Source organism: Nannobrachium achirus, assembly GCF_963921795.1.
Source record: "Nannobrachium achirus genome assembly, chromosome: 11".
NCBI lineage: Eukaryota > Metazoa > Chordata > Actinopteri > Myctophiformes > Myctophidae > Nannobrachium > Nannobrachium achirus.
Window position 1 is genome coordinate 18,111,922 of NC_137820.1, and position 23,602 is coordinate 18,135,523.

Genomic DNA, 23,602 nt, shown 5'->3' on the forward strand with positions numbered 1-23,602 from the left:
CAGCAAAGCATACATTGGCACTTGGGCTGCATGTATACTGGTAGTCATGCACCTTATGAATTTGAAGAAATGTAATATAATCAGAAAGCTGTTGGTGAGATGGCATCACTCTCTTTAAAGGGTCAAAAAGTCCTGGCTTGCAAGCCCTCATTTGCTCACTAGTTTTAAAACAGTATTGTCAAAAGGTTTTTATTCTGGATCAACCCTGTGTTAAACGTCCTATCATGGGTATTTAAGAAAAAAGAATATCAGAGTACATTAAAAACAACATGGTGATCGATTCTGTCCATTACCTCCATTAAAATCCAAACTATGTTCAAGAGGACCATTCCATGGTCTCTGTCCCCCCCATGTGGATCAACTCTTCAGTTGCAAATTCCCTGCCCTGTGCTTTAGACTTTTTCTGAGAATAGTTAAGTTTTATTCAAGGATGGTGTTCAACACATGTTAACACATAAGCAACAAAGATGAGTCTCAGCCACAACAAAGATGTATTGTGTGCATTATGAAACAATCACCCATGCCAGAAGGATGTTTGCAACATTTTGCACTTTAATATTTTCTCCAAAACAGACAACTAATTTCTTCCACATTTTTACACTATGTAAATAGGAAATAAAACACCTTTGATAGCATAAAGAAAAGATATATGTAGAAAAGTATTAAAAGTTTTTGGATGTTTCAATTAAATGAAAGTAGCTGCTTCTGTTACGTTCAATGTTATCTTGAAATGTTGATGAAACTACTAGCAGACACGAAAAAAAAAGCAGCGAGCCCTGTTGAGCGTGTTAGCCTAATGAGCACAGCAGTAGCTGGTGTGTTCTATAACTGCAAGACAGCTTAAAGAAAGAAAAAAAATGCCCTTCTGTCATTATCCATTCAAACGGAATTGTCATTGGTTTGTGACTTGGGCTGATACACAAAATGAAGTTGGAAAAAGTAACATTATACAAACAACCACATCCTCATATGAACAACCTGCAAGTCAAAATGAACACCTGCATGTCAATATGCAACACCTAAAAGTAAAATAGGTGCAAAAAGGCTAACATTTTACCTAACAGAAAGAAAAAAAATAAAAAAAAATCTTATTGATCATGAATTACCAAATTCGTTCATAAAGCTCCTATTCTGGAAGACAACCACAGCCTCTGTAAAGGATTGTAGAATACACTACATTTCAAATACAAAGCGCAGAGACACATCAAGGACATTTGGGTAATTCATGATTGAGACCAAGCCTACTCTAATGACTCACACAGTACTCCCAATAATTCTCATGACATTTATTCAAAGAAACAATACAGTTTTTTTTATTTTTGCTAGGTTAAAATAATATTTTGTTGAACACATAAGAAGCATTTTGGGCAAGAATTCCCCAAGATCTGAAACTGGGGGGGGGGGGGGGGGGGGGGGCAAAGGATGTGTTTGAAAAATGGCTGACACTTTGGTGTCATCTTCCGACTTGCACTAGTAGCTGTATATTCGTGTCTCCCCTCCAGTCAGTCTTGTGAAGACTGCTGCAGGGCCGAGACATATGCGAGCATTTACAAGCAGAGAGCTTGCTATCCAGAGCAACCAACACAGAACAACGCAATACCAGGAGGGGCACTGACATTTCGTTGCCAAATCCTCAACACTATGTGCAGAAAAACTGTCTCAAAAAACGCAAAAGCATAACAGCAACAGCATTATAAAATGATCCTAGAACCCTCAGAAATTTGCGCCATCACTCCTCCACTGTCTACTGTCTCATGCGAGTCCATCTATGTCACTCGTGTTAAAGCAATGTTCAGGTTCACTGCAAGGTTAAGAGATCTCTTCTAAGAGCAGCACGGCCATCATCATGAGCCCCACGCCATCCATAATTCTCAGCTAGAGTGATGCAAGTGCCTGACCCTGTTTGACAGATATCCAGTCCCAAATCACCAGCACCCAGAGCGGTGCGGCCTGCTGCCAGTACATTCCATTACCTTCATCGTATTCCTCAAGGTGCAAGCAGAGCTTTAAGAGGGCTACCTCAAGCCACGTCGAGAGAGAGAGAAAAAAAAGATGAGTGAATGTCACTCAATTTGGCTCTTGTAAATAATTAGTAATGTTAAACATCTCTAAAATCAACTAAGGGAGGGTACAGCAAAAAAGGGGATTAGCATAGAGGGAGACGGAGCAGGTACACTCCACCCAACCTGTACATTTTACGCTTTTAAACCACCTCTTGGTTTTCTAAACCCGCTGTGCACTTTCACTGAGTCCTCAAAGTCATTGCTTGGCAAGTAAGATGAACCCATTCTATCGTTCCCCGTTTAGAGTTAACCGGTAGGGTGTAACTTGTGCACCACTCTGGAGAGATTGGACGACGATGGAGGGGTTGTTTTTTTTACCTTAATGCCAATGACCTGACATAATCCCACTCGTATGGAGGTTGCGGTGGGTAGAGAGACTCAAACCGTACACAGCAAATATACACCTTCTCGAATATTGGTAAAGAATAAATACTTCTAAATTTAAAAATTATGCAAACACGTGCCACTCTTGCTCTTGAACTTCCATGCATATGGAGTATTTACAAATTGAAAAATACAGACTTACTTTTTGTTCTTTTTAAACTTTTTTTCCTTCAACCCCCTCCCCTGAAATGTCTTTGCCCCGTTTGCAATCAGCTGATCAACATATCAGCAACCCAGACAAAGGATCTCACCACATATAGCAGACATGGCCAGGACAATTAAAGCTGTGTTGAAAATAATTCACACACAAAAAAAAAAGAAGGAAAAATAAAAATACGTCAAAAATCGAAACGTAAGATTCACAAGAAAAAGAAAGAAAAAAAAAGAAAAAAGGAAAACAGAGGGGAAAAGAAGGTGTTACAATACAGGAGGATGTATTCTGTTTTAGATGGATCTTCTGCTTTCTCAGACTTCACTCTGTTGCTAACAATACTGTAGTACACTTACTCTTTTTTTTATTATTCTATTTATATATAATTTACTTTGAAGATTTCGTTAAACAAATCCAGGGAGGAAAAAAAGATGCAAAAAAGTGGTTGGTTTGCCGAGGGAGAGGCGGCAGAGGCCCGTGCTGCCCTGTTAAATTGCATCAGCGCTCTAGGTTTTGCCGAGATACTCAAGAGTCCGTTGCATGGGGGGGGACGTGTCCTCAATCCTCGATGTACTCCCACAGGTCCTTCTCATAGCCTTCGTGCACGTGCTGTAGCAGCACTCTTCGCCTGCTCTCACAGTATCTACAGACAAACCAAAGAGGGAAAGCAACAAAAGTGGGAGTTAGCGGCAAAACAGCTGAACAGTGATTGGACCATGTGGAGTAGTGCGTCCTTCACCCACCTGTACTTATCTTGAACTTTCTGCTTGATGTCCTGCAGGGAGTCCTGGGAGATGTCCCTCTCTAGGTAGCCAGACAGTACCTCGGTGGCGTTTTCCAGATCTGCCTGGTTGTTCTGATATCAAATGGAGACAAAAACAGACCTTGTTAGTCAACAAGTGGTCTAGACTGAAGATAAAAGCTTTTCAAGGACATGCATCTTGTGCTTTATACAATAGCCAAGAAATGTCAGCCTACTTGACTGAGAAATCACGACAAAAAGAAATTAATACGAATTCATTTGAAAAATCTTCACCCAAGTTTCAAAGCTAGATACCAGGACATTCACAAAGGCCGGCCACCGGCTGGATAGGCAAACATCAAAGGGTTATTTTTCTTGCCAGTTGAATAATGGTCAGGTGTAAAACATGCACAAATGTTGCCTTGTACATAATGTAAAAATGGATGACAAGAAATTCTGTTCAAAAAATTGTCTTATCATTCCACAGACATGTGGCCTTATTTTCTTTATTGCATACTGCTGTATTGTTTTTTTTAGGAAACTAAATATCGACTCAATGATCATATTTTTAACATTAATGTTGGTGTGTGCTTGTCAAATGAGTTCTACTTGACCACCGTAGAGTTTAACCACCTAAACCCTATGTACTTAAACTGTACATGAGTTGCATCTAAACTTGTTGCACTCTTTTTCCCTCTACACCAACTTTCTTTGACAAAAATAACATATCTACAAGCTCAGAATGTGTTGCATTGCAATGCAAAGATCTATTGTTTTTGGCAAATGTTCCCACTAGAATTTGAATGCTGGGGCTCAAGTGGTCATTAAATTGCTTATTTTTTGTTGTTGCTGCAACTCTTATTGTGAAAGTCCTAATCACAGTCTACTGTACCATCCCCTCGGGCTATGGAATGTATAAAGAAGAACTAAACTGGTCAGTGCTGTCACTAAGAATGGGCTGTCAAGTGTTTGACACATTTCTGCTGCATCTATTGCCCTAAAAGTGCCCATGACATCTTTTAAGACTTAGGCAGGTCTAATTGTTAACTTGTACTCATTGTTAACTTGTTAAGTATTCAGCTTCAGTTAATCCTATGTGCCTTCTTATGACGGTCTGAGTCGCAACACCCGACAAGATATCACTTCACAGTACCTCAAATATAATGGACTGGTTGTTCTTCTTGAGGTAGAAGGCAAAGACGTAGGTGAACATGAGTGTGGAGCGGCACTGGCACAGCACATCCACAGCCTTCTTCAGGAACTGCACCTCGATCCAGGACATGTTGTGCTGCTGCATCTCCTCCATCTTCTGTTTGACCTGAGCGTAGAGCTTGTGCTCAAAGCGCAGGCTCTGCATGTGGTTCATGTAGCGGTTACAATAGAACAGGTACCTCTGCAAGGCTGCCCTGGAGCGCTGCACACGACACCAAACACAAAACTGGATTTAGTTACACGTGGAAACAACGCTGCCATCCACACAACAATCACGACCTTGAGGGCTATACAAAGGCTAAAATGTAATTTAAATAGTATAGTTAACCCATTTAGAACAGGTGCACATTTAGTGTATTATTATTTTGTGCTTTAACTACTGAAAAACAGCAGATATACAAGCTCACAGCGCGGCACCGAGTGCCGCGCTGCGAGCTTGTAGATCAGCTATTTTTGAAGAATCGTGAAAATTTGAATTTTGACCCGATTCTATGAGTGTCTTTTGAATCCTTCTAAGGTTTTTTTTAAAAACCTATGTTTGTCAATCTGGCCAGCCATCGTCAAAGAAAAGGTCCTTTTCACTTAACTGGAGCTCAGTTAGTCTGTTCTTAAGAGACTACTATTTCAGTGGTTCTCAAACCTTTTCATGTGAAGGACCCCCAAACCGATATTTATTTTGCCACGGACCCGCATCTCAAAATATCTAGTTCCAGGGACCACCCAGAAGCAAAATCTGAGTTACAAACATTCGCTTTAAAAATACATATATTCAAAGATTTGCACACATTTTCACGACTTTTTCAAAAATAGCAGATCTACAAGCTCGCAGATCTACAAACTCGCAGTGCTGCACTGTGAGCTTGTATATCTGCTGTTTTCCACTGGTTAAAACATTCAATAATCCCAGGCCTAAATGGGTTAAGTAGACAGATGACAGGTCATTGCTGACCTGGCATCCTATAGTGTTTATAGTTTCAATGTAAAGATTATTGTTGTTTTTTTTGTGGATATTCTACTGTTCGACTGATGATAGGTTCTTGGGTTACCTATGATGGCAGATTACCATTTCTATGCATTTGATGTATTACCTTGTGATGTCCTTGCTTACTGTATGTCGCTCTGGATTAAGAGTTTCTGCTAAATGCCTAAATTGTATATCACCACACCGTCTGCACTGGCAGCAAACACAAATCATAACAAATTAAAACGATGTTGAACAAGGGATACCATGGCATTCTGAATCGGAGTCAAGTTTCCTTCGCCAAATGATTAACAGACAGTGAGGAAAACGTTGCAGCATCCATAAGGTAATTAATAGGAAAACTAATCAAAACAGGGTGAAACCTTTGTCCTGCATTGTATAATGACACAAGTATGTAGCAATGCAAAATAAGCCACTTTGAGAACCAATTCATCAGTCACCCAGTGAAAAAGGGGGAGGAGTTAGTTAAAATAATAATGCAAAAGACGTGTCTTACAGACGTTACCTCTTGAGCATCTCTGGCCGCCTTGGCATCATCTTCATTGTAACGATTGCAGTTATACCTAAAAGACATATGAATATGGTAGTATTCCAATTAGTTATTCTGTAGCAGTGACTGACACCTGACAGATTTTAAAATTAAAGTGGGATATGACATGTTTCATGACAAAGGATGGTGCACAACATAACACTGACTTCTCACTTTATATTTCAGAATTTACATAATATACTACGATTTAAGTATCATATAGTATTAAAGGAGCTAATCATACAACGTATCAGAGGGATACGATAAAATACCTGTGTGGTCATGGAGATATGCTACCACGTTTTCTTTTTTAAGAAAAGACTGACAGGAAATGGGGAGAGAGACGGGGAGTGACACGCAGCAAAGGTCATCCGGACCGGGAATCAAACCGGCGACACCGCCAGGCTACACAAAGCCCATGTGGTATGCGCCAAGACCAGTAGGTCAGCAGGTGCCCCACGCTACCATGTTTTAAATAGATGAAATGGTTTGTAGAAGGCTAGGCTTGGCTACGAAAAATGTTTGTAGGTTGTACGTATATAGCGTAACACGGTAGAACACACCACTGAAGTGGGGTGATGCACTGGCTTAGTTTTTTTGTTTTATAACAACTTACCAGGCAGAGCCATGGGGTTCCCATGGACCAAGGCAGACCCAACAAAACTCAGCTTTGCAGTTCTGGTTTCGACAAACCATGTGATTGCAGCCACCATCTTTCTCGATGGTGACATGGCATTTTGGACACTCCTGGTTGTGGGGCAGAGTGTGATTAAGTGAAAGTAATAAAAAAGAAAAGAAAAAAGAAGCAATTCTATTTTTCTTTCCCCCTCCCCTTTTCTCAGAGATGTCAACTCCTAATTCCCCTTATACTTGTCACTGCTGACACCTACTGGTTGCGTTAATTAGGGAGGGTGCAGGCAGTCACATGTCACCTCTGACACATGATATTAGCAGTTTGGATAAACCATGGAGGATTTGAACCCCTAGACTGTTACATTTTTGACTGTGAAATTGTTTTCATCCTGTCTTGTAAACAATGTAGCCATGGCACAGATTTGGCACAACTGAAAAAATGGTGTATCGATTCACAATCGGCCACGTCCACATTGCCATGCATCCAAGAATGTTTCCCCACCACCACTAGTATGTGTAGTACATCTGCTTTGTCACAAGATGGGGCACTTTCCTAACATTCTGTGCAGTCTCACTAGTACAGTATGTCCAAAATTAAACATTCTATTGTGTATCCAATATGCGATTACGGATGGTTGGATCTCAGAAGTCATGTGGCCAGTCTTGGACGACCACAGCCATCTCCATATTTGGGCAAAGTTTCAGCTCAAACTGACATCCTCTGACTTCCACTATAAAAATTGGAAGCTCTAAAAAGTAAAAGAATGATTCTCAATATGCAGTTTGGAAGATTAGCCCTGGACAGACAAACAGACTATCTTCTACAGGTCACCTCCTCCTGCAATGACTCATAGTTTGAAGACTTGATCTGTGACTCTTCTACAGTTCTTATCAACTTATCAAGAAAAAATATTGTCAATTTATGAATAAAACGTTTGTGGACAGTGGAAATAGCTTTTAAATTCCTAACCCCATCAGGCTAGGTTAACAGCAATTAATGCTAAACCTTACAAATGGACATACCTTGGTATTTGCTGCAATCCAATTTGAGGTTTCACTGTCATCGTCACATTTCTTGATCCATTTCCTCAGCCACTACAAAAGCAATGACAACTAAAAATGACTTTGGCCCCTTCAACAGTGGCAACATTCAGGTATATCGTTTCTCAGTTTTACACAGGGACTCGTTTTGTTGCTACCAGGACTGCCTCTGCAATAACAAGGCAGGTCTCATGAGTCCTCCAGCAAAGTGAGAGTGGGAGGTTGACAGTCTGCTGTCTTGCTCTTTGTAAGCAAAAAAAGAAAACGATTCACTCATAATTTGGCGGGATAGATTAATTGTATTTTCAAGACATGTTTTGCCATACAAGAGGGGAATTCCACAGCACATTGGCCAGGGATGTAATTTAATGATAATTGCCCATCATTTGAATACAACCACCAGTTTTATTTGCAACCAAGGTGTATCTGATCGAATATTATCAATTGGCGGTTGATTAGCTTTAGTAATGTCATGGACATTCCTTGTTGAATTTACTCAATGCTTTTCTGACAAATATTCTTGAAATGAATCGTGCATGAGCATACCTTGCACTTGACAGGATCGTGCCAGTTCTCCCCACAGTTGAAGCTGCAATAAAAATAAACATTAAATGAATCTAATACTCAATGTTCATCTTAATCCAGGTATTCCTGCAGAGTATTACAGCATTTCAATGCAGCCCTGATGGGCAATATTTCTCTTGGATGAATGCACATCATTTACCTGTGTGCAAAAGAGGAACAACTTTGATATGCTGATATTTTTGGAAAGAGATTAAAAGCCAGCTATAAACTATGACCCAACCGGCCCCAGCACATCACAATTACATTGTGCATATCGAGATGACTCCAGGTAACCCATGTTAAGATTTCTCCATGTTCTAGTTGCAGGGATTAGGAGGGCTATGACCTGTCAACAGGAAACAAGGATCCTAGGGGAGCAGCACCAGCCCAGGGATGAGAGGTGGGTGGAAGCTTTTTTTTGCCAAAGCCTTCGCATAGGGATGGCCAGGCCTGGCTAGCATAACTAAACCAACCGGAGGGAGGGTGTCTTACCAGAACTGACGGCCACACTTGCACCTCACAGGCTTGGCATCTGGATACTGGACTTTGACGACATGATGGCAGTCAGGTGCAGGACACCACTTTAACAGTCGATTACACTATGAGGGGGAAGCGGAAACAAAACATACAAAATGGAGCAGTGTGAGGGTCAGTTATATAGCAGTAGCATATTCATAGTATGGATGCAATCATCATATTTAAATCAACATACCTCTACAAAACTATTTGTGATTAAATGCTGGTACTTCAACTTCACTTTTGAATCTGTTATGAGGCGCCTAGAGGAGAAATCCAAACAAAATGTTAGTCAACACGAAGCTCAAACCAACAATTTCATAAAATGCAGGCGGTGTGTTGCACTCATCGACAGAAGTGTATGGTAACCCCTATAGTAGCTACTAGGGTTGTACAGTGTGCCATTGATACCGAGTGGGTGGTAGTAGTGAGTAGTAGTAAAGCTGTAGGTAGATAAATGCTGATGACCACACACACACACACACACACACACACACACACACACACACACACACACACACACACACACACACACACACACACACACACACACACACACACACACACACACACACACACACACACACACACACACACACACACACAGCGTATAGCTTAATGAAATGAACTGCTCATATCCACCGCTCCCTTCAAACTTGGTTTGATTTTCTTTATAGACTAGTTTACTTTGTATTAGCCATGACATATTTGTATACCACAAAAGTAACTGACTGAAATCATCTAAACTAAACTATTATAAACAGTGTGGGAAATTAACAGAACCAATTAGCCATAAACTGGAACAGTTTGTTTATGTCTGCTAAGTGTTGCTACAATGCCAGGCATGTTGTAGGTAACCAACTGAATATACAATCCTCAGGTTTCTGGTGCTGGCAGATAGAAACAGCCCAGCAGGAATGCAAATATGTTTCTGCCAGCACCAGATTCTTTTAAAAATAATTGTAATGTTTGGTCCACCACCACTGCTACAATATTTATCATTCTGGATAGCTACTGGCCGAGTGGAACGGCCCAGCGGAGGTTGCTCAAGACCGAGAGATAGACAGTCTACAAGGAGACAGAAGTGAAGTGAATGAGTGGATTATTGGCATGGAGACCAAAAACAATGGTGTTGAAAGACTGTCTATACTAGAAGGTGTCTTCACAGACATAGGACAACCGTTCATTACCACTGCAAATTAAACCGGCTCTGTTTGTCATTTACATCAAGGAGCACTCCTTTTGTTTCACTCGACATACCGTTTTGGACACAACACACCAATTATTTGCAGTCCTATAGGTGCTCCCAATTATATTTTAACGTCGCACAGATAACTTTTCAGGCGCATTTGCAACCAAAATGGTTGCAATTTCGAGCTCTACACTGTATAGTGGCTGCAGGGGAAAAGGTTTAGTTCCCAACACTGGACCCAACTATACACAAATACAAAAAAAAAAGAAAAAAAGAGTATAGCCCAGGCCACAGACCCCAATACGTAGTCTTTTATGCAAAATGTAATGATGCCACATTAATGTTTCCTCCATTGGTGGCAACCGGTTTTGTGTTTGGTTTATAATGTAGCATAACCTAACACCAGCATATTAACCACCTTACTAGCTATGGGAGACCAGGATGTAGGTTAAGGCAATTACAGTCAGCCTCAAAGCTGGGTCAAGAGATTAGCTTCAATAATATGGGGCAAATTCAAATTAATATAGGCCCCACGACATGTGGTGTGAGAAAATACAAAAATGTGTTTCACATATAACTCTTTTAATTTGTTTAAGTCTTGGATTAAATTATACAAACTTACTAAATAAATTCACTTTAAGTAACAAAGTATACCACAAAAGCACTATTTTGCTTTTCTTTAGGTTAAACTGTCTGAATTCTCCTGGACAAAACTCAAGCTCAGCTTGTCACAGTAAGTAAGTGTTAAAGGGGGCCATTCCGACAACAAATCAGGACTGACCCAGTTCTGCGAGCAACAAGTAAACAACTGAACAGTCTAAAAATATGAGTGATAAACTTTTTTTACAGCATGTCTGCTTTTTTGTTTCTAAGATTCACGTATAATTGATAACTGATCAAAAAACAAGTACAAGCCAGAACAAGGTACTCACATGACTGTGTTGTCATCAACCAATATGTCACAACTATGAGCAGGACAAGAAATTGTCTGAAACAGAAGCATAGGAGGCCATGAATTAACTTGGCCGCTAATAAAAACACAGTTGAGTAAGCCGAGTAAAAAAGAAAAAAAGAAAAGAAAGAAAAGAAAAAAGAAAGGCTTAATAAATACCTGTCCCATTCCTTCTTCTATGATTTTGGTGGTCAGGTAATCTCCCCAGCACTGCATGCAGAACTTGTGTCCACACTCCAGGCCCGTGAAGTACTGTGAAGAGCACAAATACTCTGAACATTACCAAGTGGTAAAAGTCAGGAAATAAAGTTTATGTGGGAGCGGAATCTGGCGCCAAAACAAACTGATAGAATGGGGGCATGTTTAATACATGACAGATGTGCCAATTCCCCCGCCCCAACAGCCCAATTATAACTGTATAACAATCCTTGCTTTTTTTCAGGATAAATCACTTATCTGGCTGATGAGACCCAGGAAGTATTGACTGGATTAGTAAACTTTCTCTTTTAAAAATGTTGCCAAGAAAAAACAACCACAAAATAATTCACATAATCAACTAAGATTTGGTTATTGCCATATTATCGTAAACCATATCTGATCCACAGATTCTAATCATACTAGTAAGACGCCTCAGGGCGACAAGCGACGTGGGCATCAGGGATCTCCATATATGGGCATAAAACGGGATTTGTTCCCCTGGCATCACAGGGATCTCTCTAACAGGGCATAATTAATATTGATGACATGAGGGAACTCCATATATGGGCATAAAAGGGATTCTGTTAGTGTGACATCACAGTGAAGCCAGAGCATGATGACATCTTTTTACAGTCTATGGGTTTGCCCATAGAAAAATGTGTACACGTCTACACGGATGCGGACAAGCTGTGACGTTTCTCATGGTAAACTGCGACCTTCAGTTGCAATAAATCTGTACCATGCAGAAAGACCTCAGTTGTACACAGCTAGAAAGCCTGTTGCCTGCTCACAGTAGCATTACGCTGGAAAACCCTTTTGACAAAACACAAACATTTCCCGAGCTCCAACAATCAGACGTCCATGTTACCGGATGTTACACTTTAGCATTGTGGGTAGTGAAGTATTTCTCTGTTGGATCGTGAATTAATCATGTTTTTCTTAAATACTATATTGGCTGCAAGCCACACGTCCATATAGCATAATTTACAAGCAGGAGCCTAGTGTCTACCTTAGATTGTTATGACATTAGCTGATAATACAATTCTCTGAGGAAATTAATTAATGGGACGTGAAACTGCAAACGTCTCTATGCTAGCTACAGTGTTTTCTTCGTTGCATCAACTTGGAAGTTAGATGGAAGTACAATCTGGGTATTTTTTCCTTCAAATAGGTAGATCTTGTGTTTCACCAAGGCCAAGGACAGGATCTTGAGCTTAAAAGGGTCAATTAACTTGGGCAAGTTTGGGATTCTCTGTATATGGTCATAAAAGGGACAGACATACACACCGATTCCTGGATTTATATATAAATATGAACAGTCAAAATTAGTGCCTGTAAATTAATCCATTAGGTCACTGGTGACCACACACCAGAGATGATAAGTGTAGCTGAATTATGTCCAACTAGTCTGTACATATTTTCAGCACTCAATCATGCAATGTGCAACACAACAAAACTGTACACGCAACTATTTCTATACAGGCTTGTCTGTAAAGAAATGCAGAAAGTGGTTGTTATGCACAAATACATACAAATGAAGGGCATACCCCAGTTTTTTGCCTCCTTTTGGGCCAATCAAAATTTTAACTATCTATCCGAAAAACACTTCTATTAATCATTACAAGCTAACCATGACCTGGGTTCTCCATCATGTGTCAGTAACATGTCCTCCAGTCAACAATCCAATCATAAGCAGCAACTAAATAGGTATGAAGCTGCAATTAAGTGAGAATGAAATAAGGCCCAAAACACCTGCCCTAGATTTGATATATTTATGTATGACTGAGATGTTGTTCACTTGTAATGTGCTTCAACCAATACTTTTTTGTTGTGATTATATCTTTATTCCATTTATGTAAGGGAGATATAAGCTGCTAATGTCTAAACATAAACCCAGTCATCTGATGGAACTCACAGTGTTGGGGTAGTTTAGATAGCAGATCTGACATGGCAAGTCCTGTGCAGATGATCTTGTGTTGATCGGAGGACGGGTCCGAGATTTCTTACTGGGGTTGATGACATGACACTCTGAGAAAAGCTTGTCCAGGTTTCCATCAAAGTACCTGTATACATTCAGATATAAAAAATAATACCTGTCAAGAGTTACAATCAAGACTTGGCAAGCAACTTACTGGGGAAATAAATATGCATATTACTTAAAGAGTGTTTGAGTGTGTGTGTGAGTGTGTGCGTGAGTGCGTATGTATATTTATATATACACATATACATAGACAAAGGCATACATAATGAATGAATTGCAGAAGTACATGCCTTTCCATCAACTTCTCTTTATCCCAGTTGAAGTGACTAAGAAGAATGCGTGTAATTGTCGCAGGGTTCTAGAAGAAATGAAAATGTTTGTTCAAACATCAGTCCATACTTTACAAACATGCGTTTCATCAGGTAAATGAAACGAACAAATGACAGACACAAGCGAAACATAACAAAGGCAACATTTTCACTTCCATCATTTTACTTTGTGTACAACATGAAAGCACGCAGAAAAATATAAACCTTAAGGCCTCTAGTTAGAGGGCGGAAACAAGGTTTACTGGCAGAGCAATTGATGCGTTTGTCACACAGCAGCTCTGAACTAAAAAGGTGTGTCTAATATAACGATAACCCACCAGAAGACCACAACTGGCTTGTAATTGCATTTTATCTCATCATTATCAGTCTGTGCATTTCACCCACGTCAAGTGGATGTAATTTTCACTGTATTGGATCTCAAAACTCTTCCCCCTCCCACTGAAATGCATGGAGTGAAGAGTAGGCTGCGCTTTGGTTTGATAACTTATACACACTACAGCTTACCAACTCGGATGGTGCACTCGTCGACACACAAGGGCATTGGCTACTGTGTTGGCACATGCTCACCTAGCAGCTTGCCTCGGCACACCGTACGAGCCTCAAGGCCTTGCTGTGTCGGCACAGTTATAGATTTAAAAAGCTATATTCGCCACAGCAGTTCATTGGAGAGACCTGTAAAAACGAGAGGGCGGAATTGCGGAACCACTCAAAGTGACTACTGGCCAACCACCGCGCGTATTTTCCAGAACTTGTCAGAATCTAGGGTACATTCGAATAAACGAATGACCAGAGTTCATACCATTGCCCTCAGTTCCTATATCCGAACACACCCTGGGTTACGAAAAGATCCGACCCCACCTGCTTCTGATTGGCCTACCTAGATCACGCTGGGCCCACCGAAGTTCCATTTCTGTGACACATGCAGAAGATTGCCCTCCTGCCTCACGATGCAGATGCCCCAGAGCTGGAGGAGGCGTCTACCTTTCTATGTCCATGGGCACACCTGCTTGTTGTCAAGTGACTTAAAGCTAAGCATTTGTTGTGAAACACTGCACATATGCAGGATGCTGAGTGAACCAAACTGAGCTTGCGCTTCAAATGAAGGAGAAAAGGGACGTTATAATTGGTTGGACAGTTGGATATGGCTGTCATCGTCAGTGAAATGCACCCACACATCAGAAATGATGGATCCACAGTGACCGTTAAGGCTCACAATACATGGACATCTCAGTGATTAGTTTTGTGTATGTGTGGAACTCAAAGAAAACACAGTGCAGGGTAGTATTTGGCCAAGTGTGCCAGTTTACCTTCCACAATGGGATAAGAATGACTTGAATGTCTTAAATTAAAAGCAATGAGCTGTAGGTATGATTATGGGACTACGGTAGAACTTTTGTTTGATCTCATTCTCTACATTCAGCAGAAGTGTGGGATGTGGCCAATGGCAGTAATAAGTCATTAGCACCCAACATCGGAAATTAGCCGGGGCAACAATGCACGAGGAATTCCCAGAATGCCCCCTAAGCTATGATTGAGGGGCAGAAATTGCCCCCAACATCCAAGCTTGCTTTCAGAGTATCAAGAATGGAGGGCTGGCCACTCCAGACTAGTCGCCATCACACACAACTATGACACACACCACACACACACACACACACACACACACACACACAAACAGTGCTATTGTTCACACTACGCTGCTGTTACGATACCTAGCAGAAGCCAGGCAGTCTCACAAAACTCGGGTGAAGTTAGCTTCTGCGTTGGACCAGTACCTCATACTAACCGTTACCAAAGAAAGTGACATCCTGGGCAGTCATCAACACCATTAAATTAGATGGCAAAGAATGCTTCCCTTTCTACAATTGGGGAAATTCTGGAAAATGGAAAATAAAATGGAAAATAGACCATCTTGGTGTTGAACAGGTGACGTTGACTGTGCTTTTCTGTGTAAAGCATGCAAGGCTCACCCACCCAACATAGCCACAAGTAAAAGTTATGACTTTGTTAAAGGAAGCAAACAGGTGAAAAGGTATTCAGTTTACCGTCACTTAACAACCAAGCTAAATCAATTTTCTTATATACTGTAACATGTTGGTATAGTAATAATCATACCTAAATGAAACACACCACTTACTTTCAGCTTTTTTTACGCATCAAAATGGATGCTGTAAAATGTTCTATAAAGACTACAACGAACACTGACTTCATAATGAATCCAGATTATTGAGTATACTGTACTGTATGTATCACTGATGGCGAGTTAAAACACACAAATGTCACTTCCAAATAGTTTTGTTTGTATCATATTGGCAAATTGCCTATGATATATAGTCGCTATGTTCTTTGTCCACCTAACTTTCATACTCCGTCTCCAACAAATGAGTAGTCTGTATTAGGCATGCACGATATTTAAATTTTGACAGGTCAAAAACGTGTTGCAATATCGGAGTTAGTTTTGATCGATTTGACCATAAGTTGCCAGTAGGTTTACCAGAGGTAAAGCAAGCAGTTATGCACACTACAGCAGGAGTCTGACACCAAAATATTGCTTGTGCCACCTAGAGGGTAGCGTTCTGTGGATTTGTGTATATTTGCACAAACATGAAATTTGTTTCTGTTGGAGTGAAACACCAATGAGGGGTTAAGTGTCTTGCTTAGTTTGACACATTACTGAGAGCTGGAATCGAACCTGGGACCATTGCCTTGAATGCCTTCCCAGGCGGGCTGTCTAACCATTCAGAGATGGCATTCGTGTGTAGGAGGGAGGCGGGCACGTCTGGACCTGTCACAAAGCTGCAAAGCATTATTTTACTAGATATTTGATTGACTTTTATACCATTTAATGGTGCAGCTCTATCACAAAAGATCGGTTTTCCAGATCGGGTAATTTGCTGATCAGTTTACTAGTTCTAGTAAACTGATTAATGCTTCCCCAGAACACCGATTAAATCAGCAGCCTTCAATCACCATCACAGCTTCACATTGAAATTAAAAATATATATATCAAAGAATGGCAAAAGAATATTCATATTATTATGCAGTAAATATCAGACAACACCAATATGATTGAAAGATTTTTCATGCATCTGTATTGTCAACACACAAACCTTGAGACCAGAACACTGAACTTTTCACAGAACTTTGAGGATTCTTCCTCATTCTAAAAGACTATTTTCACATGTCTAGATCAACATCGTTGAGATGACAAATGTATCAGTCTTTGTCTTTTCATAAAACCTAGTAATACACAACCTCTTGTCATTGTGTTTACCTAAGAATATACATGAGAGTCCTTGTGCCAATTTAACAATACCAGTACATACTCTTAACAGCAAGTTGTAGAACTACAATACGTATGTATCACTGAATCTTTAATTTTGGATGCATACAGCATTGTCCAGTAATAAATACATCAGGTGACAAATTGATGAGAAAGTGCAATTATAGATGTGACATGTGAGGGAATCTTCAAACTTCAGTAAACTTTCCAGGTCTTGAGATTGAACATTAAGTAAATCCTCCAGTTACACAGGAGCAACTATAAATGTGTCATGTTCATTTGAGGAGTTTTAGGAAACAAGTCTTGAGATACTTGACAATCTATATAAAAGATTCTATGACCCGGCCAAAAGTAACTTAACCAATTAGAGAGCGCTACTTGAGCTAAATGTACAAACTAAGCTATAGTATCCAAGCCAAAGTCGACTGTACTGGCTTAATCTATGCAACTGGTGACAAATCGTATGGAAAACAGTATAAGCCATTTGTCTTTCCTTGCCTGACAATATTTTGCATATTCAGCCTAGTTCTTCTAAAACAGGCTCACAGTACAAAGATGTAGGAGAGCACCACTCTATCCAGCCCTGATCAGTGATACCAACCATGTCATTTTCAAACAGCTGACCACTGACCAGTACACATTACTCCTAGTATTAGCCGTTATTTAAAATAAATCACATCTCAAAGTCCTTTCAGAATACAATTGTTAAATTAACCATTGGACATAATCTAAGCATCTACATTTTTATCTTCTGTACATTTCTGATGAACGATCCTGTCCATAAATCATATTTGATCTCAACAGTGATGACTGAACTCCATCTATTCCTGCATAGAACATAATTGACTGCCAAGTGCCAACATTACCTCCCAACCTAAGCCTCTTCACAGGCCAAGAACCCCCTGATTGTGTCCAACTGCTAAAAGCACAGGTTGAATAATAAAATGTTTACACAATAACATTAAGAACACTTTTGTCCACCTCTCCAGCATCTTTCATTTTAAACTCAGATGTGCAGCTTTTCTGTGACACTTATTCCATGATATTGCATAAAGAAACCTGAACACAAAGCAGGCCTGAAAGGGCTATTTTTAGAAGAAGCACCATAGCAATTGTATTTAATATTTATCTTCAAATTAGGATATGATGTGGTACTGTTGTTCTGTTGTGATTCTTCTTCTATGTCGCAGGCTTAACGAAAGTGTAATGATGGCACATGACAACAATCAGGTTTATAGTGAGGGTATCTCTAAAATGTAACAACAGTTAATGAGTTTCTTGTCAAGTCAAGGCCTAAAATGGGGTCAGTTCAAGACGAGTTTCCATTTCATTGGGAGCCATCTAAGTGCAGGGTATTTTTGGGGTGTTGTATACTGTGTGTGTGGACGATTCCACCAGATTTTTTTAACCTGGTTAATAAGTCAAATGTCTCTAATGGGACTCAAGTCAACAAACTTGTAAGCCACTTGTTAGCTAACATGCTAGCTGAACTTGCTAACTAGCTCAATGACCAAGCTTCGCTCTCGCAGCGTGAAACTATTGGTTACTTAGGCCCTGTCTATACCTAAAAAATCCCCGGGCGTTTCTGACTTCGTTTTGAAACCTATACGCCTCCACACGGGCCCGTGTAGAAAAATATGTGTGTCCACACGGTATTATCAAAACGCTATAAATCCCTGTCTGTGCGTCACCGAAGCGGGTGGCCGCGTACCCCTGCTCTCATGGAATCATTGCAGCAGCTATCTATCTATACTTTAGTGTAGGCTATGCATCGTCCAAGTTTCACAATCTTCACACTTTAACATGCACAATTGCTATTTAAACATTAATTTAATATAAATTCGCAAACTATTTCTAGAGCAGGAGAGGAGAGGAATCGTCGAGTGTGGTGCGCTCTCTCTCTCTCAGCATTAAACGAATGTAACTCTATCAATCAGAACATTGTGGTCAAGCTAGCATCACTTTGTATTGAGAGAGAGAGTGTGGTGCGCTAACTCTATCAATCAGAGAGAGAGAGAGAGAGAGAGAGAGAGAGAGAGAGAGAGAAGTAACTAGGCTACAGACGGACTTTCTTTTTGTGCTTGTGCTGATCGTGGAAATAATTTAAAAAAGGAGGCACATGCCGTGAATAATCAACATATTCTCACCTTCAAAGCGTCAGACAACTGTAAGAATGGGCTGGAATAATGCCTGCATGCGTGCATATGTCTTCCATTATGCTTGAAATCATTTGATATTGGCATTTGATATCCAAACTTTGACAAAGAGAAGAGGCAGGCGCGTCGCGTCAGATATGCTCCGTTGACAAGACGAGGGCTGCATCTCGTTATTGATAATGAGCACCTTATCGATCCGGCTTATTGAGCCGGTGGAAAGCTATGTGAGACAACAAATTCAGAACATAACTGGTAGCCTATATTTTGCAACTGTAAGTTCGTGGCTGACCAGTGACCACCATCTATGAAGATGACATTTGACAAGAGTAACAAATATCATTCATTAGGGCTCCATCCCTAAGCGGAGCTCTCTAATGTTAACATGTCGTGAATGCGCTCTTAAATATGGATATTCTACAGAGACTATTATGGGATTCTCTCATAGCAAGGAGGAGGAGGCGAGGAGCACAAGGTGACGTAAGCATGCAAGCAAAGAACTTCTCCGTTTACAGTGTCCACAAGGCAAAAGAAATACGCCCGGGTAACAAAAATGCACTGCAGCCGGAGTTTTGGAAACTATTCGGCTAGTCCTCCGTTTGCATGCGTTTGCATGTGGACACCCATGTGCGTTCGTGGCTCTACCTCCCCGGGGATTAAAAATACGTTGTCGTCTGGACAGGGCCTTAATGTTGCAACGAAAACACATGAGCTGAATACATGATTGAACGCAATACTACGTGACAATACGGTTGGCAACAAGCCAACTGCGTTAACGTCACTTCACTCAGCTGTCCGTCTCTATTTTATAGTTAGCAAAACTGGCTAATCCAGCCAGCTAGCGTTCACGTAGGAAACATCAGCTAGCTGCCAACTTCTAGGCTGTTGGCTGGGCTGAGGGCTCTGGCTATTTCCTGAAACGGTATCCTTTTGAGAGCAGTTCCACGTCTCAAACGTCTATAAAACCAAATAAAAATGTGTCCGTGGTTAATGGAAGACAGTGCCAGTGCTAAATGACAATTCAAGAGAACGGTTCCCCAATGTTGTGTGGGTTTACATTCCATTGGCATTCATTTTAGAACCTGTAAACCAGCGTGCAACTAACTAGGGTATTTTGATAGGCAAATCCTCAGTGTTCAAATCATTTATCAATTTGTTAACTCCATTTATACCACTGATTCTTAAAGTGGGGACCGGGTACCCCCAGGGATCCTTGTGGGAGTTCCAGGGGGTCCCCAGCTAGATAGTTAGGAAACAAATGGACCCTTTATGGGTATGTAACTCAAGAGTGTACAAATGGGGTTATGGAACTTAATGGAGAGTGTACTTAAATTAACTTTGATTTTACAATAATAGATTGGGGTCTCAGAGATATAAATGCCATTAAATGGGGGTCCGTAGCCTAATGCATGTCAAACTGGGGGGGTCCTTGAAATTAAAATGGTTGGGAATCTCTGCCTTTAAAAATCTTCTCTTATGGGTGGTCACTGCCTGGCATATCTTCTCAAATGGGGGTCCGCGGGCTAGTAAGTGTCAATTTGGGGGTCCTCAACATGAAAAAGTTTGAGAACCAATGACTGGTGTGTTATGTGTACAGGATATAAGACAGCTAACAGGCTAGGCTAACGGGCCTCGGCTGGGACCCCGGTGTTTCCTGCGGCTCGCATTCCAAAAACACCTTACCTGGATGACCTCGTTGACCTCCCGGATACACTCCACCATATGCTGGAGGATCTGCTCGGCGGTCAGCACCTCAAAGCGGTAGTCCTCCTCCTCCTGGCCGCCGGGCCCGTGGCCGCCGCCGCCCGTGTCCCCGCACTCGTCGCGGTCCCCTCCGGCGACCACGGGGTCGACGAGCTCCACCTCGCCGAGCTCCAGGGTATCGTCCTCGGGTTCCTCCTCGGCGCTGTCTTCGCTGCACTCCTCCTCCTCGTCGTCGAATTCATAGTTATAACCCTCGTCCGAGTCCATTCCTACACCGGAGGGTTTGATGGTTGAAACCCCGCGACGACGACGACAACGACGCCTCGACGGCCGTGTGAGACGCGGACGGGGGAAAGGGGGGGGGATTATTTGACACAACACAATACAAGTGGGGACAGTTTGATCCGCACCTATTTTTTCCTTCAACTGCAGCGAAAAATAACAACAAACCGTCGCTGCTGCTAAGCCAACAAAGAGACACGGCGTCACGGACCGACGTCACGACGGCCTGACGTCACATGGTTAGGAATAGCCTGGGATCGATTCGCTTTGTAGGTTGTTGATCCGGTCTGGGTGACACAGCGGATACGGAAACTGTGTGTGTGTGTGTGTGTGTGTGTGTGTGTGTGTGTGTGTGTGTGTGTGTGTGTGTGTGTGTGTGTGTGTGTGTGTGTGTGTGCGTGCGTGCGTGCGTGCGTGCGTGTGTGTGTGTGTGTGTGTGTGTGTGTGTTTTGCCTGGTGGGCGAGGTTAGTGTGTGTGTGTGTGTGTGTGTGTGTGTGTGTGTGTGTGTGTGTGTGTGTGTGTGTGTGTGTGTGTGTGTGTGTGTGTGTGTGTAAAGTACAACAAATCAACTGTGGCTGAAGTGGTAAGTGTATATTTTGTGACAATAATCAAAATTTGCAAAGCAACTAGTAAATAAAGTTTTCAAAACATTCATTGTAGTAAGTACAATATTTGCCATTGAAACTGTGGAGTAGGCTTGAAGTAAAAACTGAAAACTGGAAATACTCAAGTAAAGTATAAATAGGCCTACCGCAAAATTGTATTTACGTACAGTAGGCCTACTTAAAGGCCCGCTGACACGCCCCGAAATTATAATAGTTGTATGATACAGTAGGTCACGTGGTCTCTCTGAAAACGGTCTGAAATAGTCTGAAACTCATGTCACAGTGTAATCTGCCCCTTGCCCCCCAACAACAGCTGACCAGTACAGTAGGAAGTAGTCTAAGTACAGTCAATTAATTTGATTGCCTTATAATTGCGCATTCCCATAATGACATCATAAAAATATTAACACATATTTTAAGATGACTTTTTAAAGTGACAGTACCCCTCTTAGGTGACAGTACCCCTGTAAAGCACTATGAGCTGCATTTCTTGTCATGAAAGATACAAATAAAGTTTATTATTATATCTGCCTCACCTATTTGCCAAACACAGTGCTTGTGGAAAGATGGAGGATGTACTACTTGCTTTAGAAAAAAAAAGAGTGTGTAATCGGGTGGCACCTGTAGTGGCCAGTCAGATCCCTGGGTGGCCTGGCTGCGCCACCCCAAGTCACCCCTGGACACCCCACTGGTCCGTCCGTCCGTCTGTCCATCCGTTAGTCTCAGTTATTGGGATCAACTCGTATTGTTTGAAATGACCAAACCAGAGTATGTCACTGGTAAGCAGGTTTCCGGACAGTCCACAGCCATCCTCTGAGACACAGAGTGAGTAGACAGAAATGGTGCCATCTTATAATGTGCATTACAATTTACAATTTTAGGCATTTAGTGGATAGGGTTGAAAAAGTGCTCCTTTAAGGAGGGGAGCAGTATCGGCCTGCAAACAGGATGCTCATGGTGGGTTTGTGTCGTATGAAGAAGAGGAAGGGGTGGTCGGCCACAAAGTGCACGAAGCGAGGGGTCGCCGATTTCATCCTCATGACGGCAGCAGAGCCGGCCGCCGCCTCGCTGCCCTCCTCGTTGACTTCCACGCAGGCCTTGTGCACCACCTTGGAGACGTACAGGTTGTTGGCCGGCGACATGCCGCCGAAGTCGGCAAGTACTTCGTTGAAGGCGTCCACCATGCCCATCCTGGTCAGGACTTCCTCCATGTCGTACGTCTCCTCCATCTTGAAGCGAGGCAGGCCCACCTCGACCTGGCTCCGGTGCATCGCGGCCGGGTCGGTCCATTCCACAAACCTCTCGTAGGTCAGCTCCTCTTCCAGCCTCTCCAGGCCCGCCTCCGTCTCCTCGGGCAGGAAGACGAGCATGCTGAGGTCTCCCCCCGCGTAGGGCAGCTCCAGCACCTGACACTTGACCTCGGGGACGAAGGCCAGAGGGAACGTGCCGCTCTGGTACATCATCTTCACCGGCTTGCTTTCGGTCTTACTGAGTCTGAACTGAGCGTCGCCCGTGGCGGGCTCGCTGAATGGCTTGTCCCACTTGCCTTTGAAGTAGAGGCCGTTGACCAGTACCAGCCTGGTCAGGTTGTCCACCGCGTCCGAGGCGAGCAGCTCCTTGATCTTACCTTGCGTCTGTTTCTCCACCCAGTCATTGATGTTCAGCCTGCCTGCTTCTGCGTCGCTAACAAAGTCCACAGGCACTAGCTGTGCGTCATAGAGTTTAACGGTGTCCTTCAAGAACTCCTCGACGAACTGGTAGGACACCTCTCCGTACAGGCGGCTGACCAAGCTGAGGGTGTGGTTGGATTTCTCCCCCGCCGGCACGTTGTTCAGGTCCCTTATGACCTTAGAGAGGTTCAGGTGGTCGTCATCCGTAGCCTGGCTGTGGAAGTGCAGGACCTTGGACATCTGTGTGGCCGTGTTGCCTCGGGCCCCCAGCAGCACCATGGCCAGAGCAGAGCAGATGCTCACAGGAGAGTAGAACACGTTGCCTGATGATGTGTTGTTATTCATTTCTACCAGCTGTTTGAACAGAGACATGGAGAAAGAGTTGCAGGCCGCCGACGGGGAAGAGGGGGGCGACGACATCGCCGGGAACAATGT

The 23,602-nt window shown here is 42.2% G+C and overlaps 2 protein-coding genes across 3 annotated transcripts; both read right to left on the reverse strand.

Annotated features, from left to right (window-relative positions):
• Positions 1-530: 530 nt before the first annotated feature.
• Positions 531-21,065, reverse strand: arih1 (ariadne ubiquitin-conjugating enzyme E2 binding protein homolog 1). Of its 2 annotated transcripts, none has more exons than XM_080737651.1 (14): positions 20,589-21,065; positions 13,431-13,498; positions 13,075-13,222; positions 11,121-11,213; positions 10,942-10,997; positions 9,014-9,080; positions 8,794-8,900; positions 8,284-8,326; positions 7,720-7,791; positions 6,680-6,810; positions 6,040-6,097; positions 4,494-4,754; positions 3,342-3,454; positions 531-3,241 (listed from the first exon to the last, which is right to left on the reverse strand). In XM_080737651.1, exons 1-14 carry the CDS (start codon positions 20,874-20,876, stop codon positions 3,157-3,159), a joined length of 1,590 nt encoding a protein of 529 aa, XP_080593777.1. In that variant the 5' UTR covers positions 20,877-21,065; the 3' UTR covers positions 531-3,156. The 2 variants fall into 2 exon arrangements, with proteins under 2 accessions (XP_080593777.1, XP_080593776.1); XM_080737650.1 differs by having other exon boundaries at positions 6,031-6,097.
• A 1,346-nt stretch (positions 21,066-22,411) lies between these two features.
• LOC308294186 (leukocyte elastase inhibitor-like) lies at positions 22,412-23,587 on the reverse strand (the record flags this gene model as incomplete). The annotated part of the gene is made up of 1 exon (XM_080736911.1): positions 22,412-23,587. The coding sequence occupies one exon, from the start codon at positions 23,585-23,587 to the stop codon at positions 22,412-22,414; it is 1,176 nt and encodes a 391-aa protein (XP_080593037.1).
• Positions 23,588-23,602: the final 15 nt, after the last annotated feature.

Excerpts from the sequence above, each read along its gene's own strand:
- arih1 (XM_080737650.1), bottom strand. The coding sequence starts at position 20,876 with ATGGACTCGGACGAGGGTTATAACTATGAATTCGACGACGAGGAGGAG. Across the intron at positions 9,081-10,941 it reads GTTGATGACAACACAGTCAT|GCGCCTCATAACAGATTCAA; the intron begins GTGAGTACCTTG and ends TTTCTCCTCTAG. Across the intron at positions 8,327-8,793 it reads AAGTGTGGCCGTCAGTTCTG|CTTCAACTGTGGGGAGAACT; the intron begins GTAAGACACCCT and ends TTTTTATTGCAG.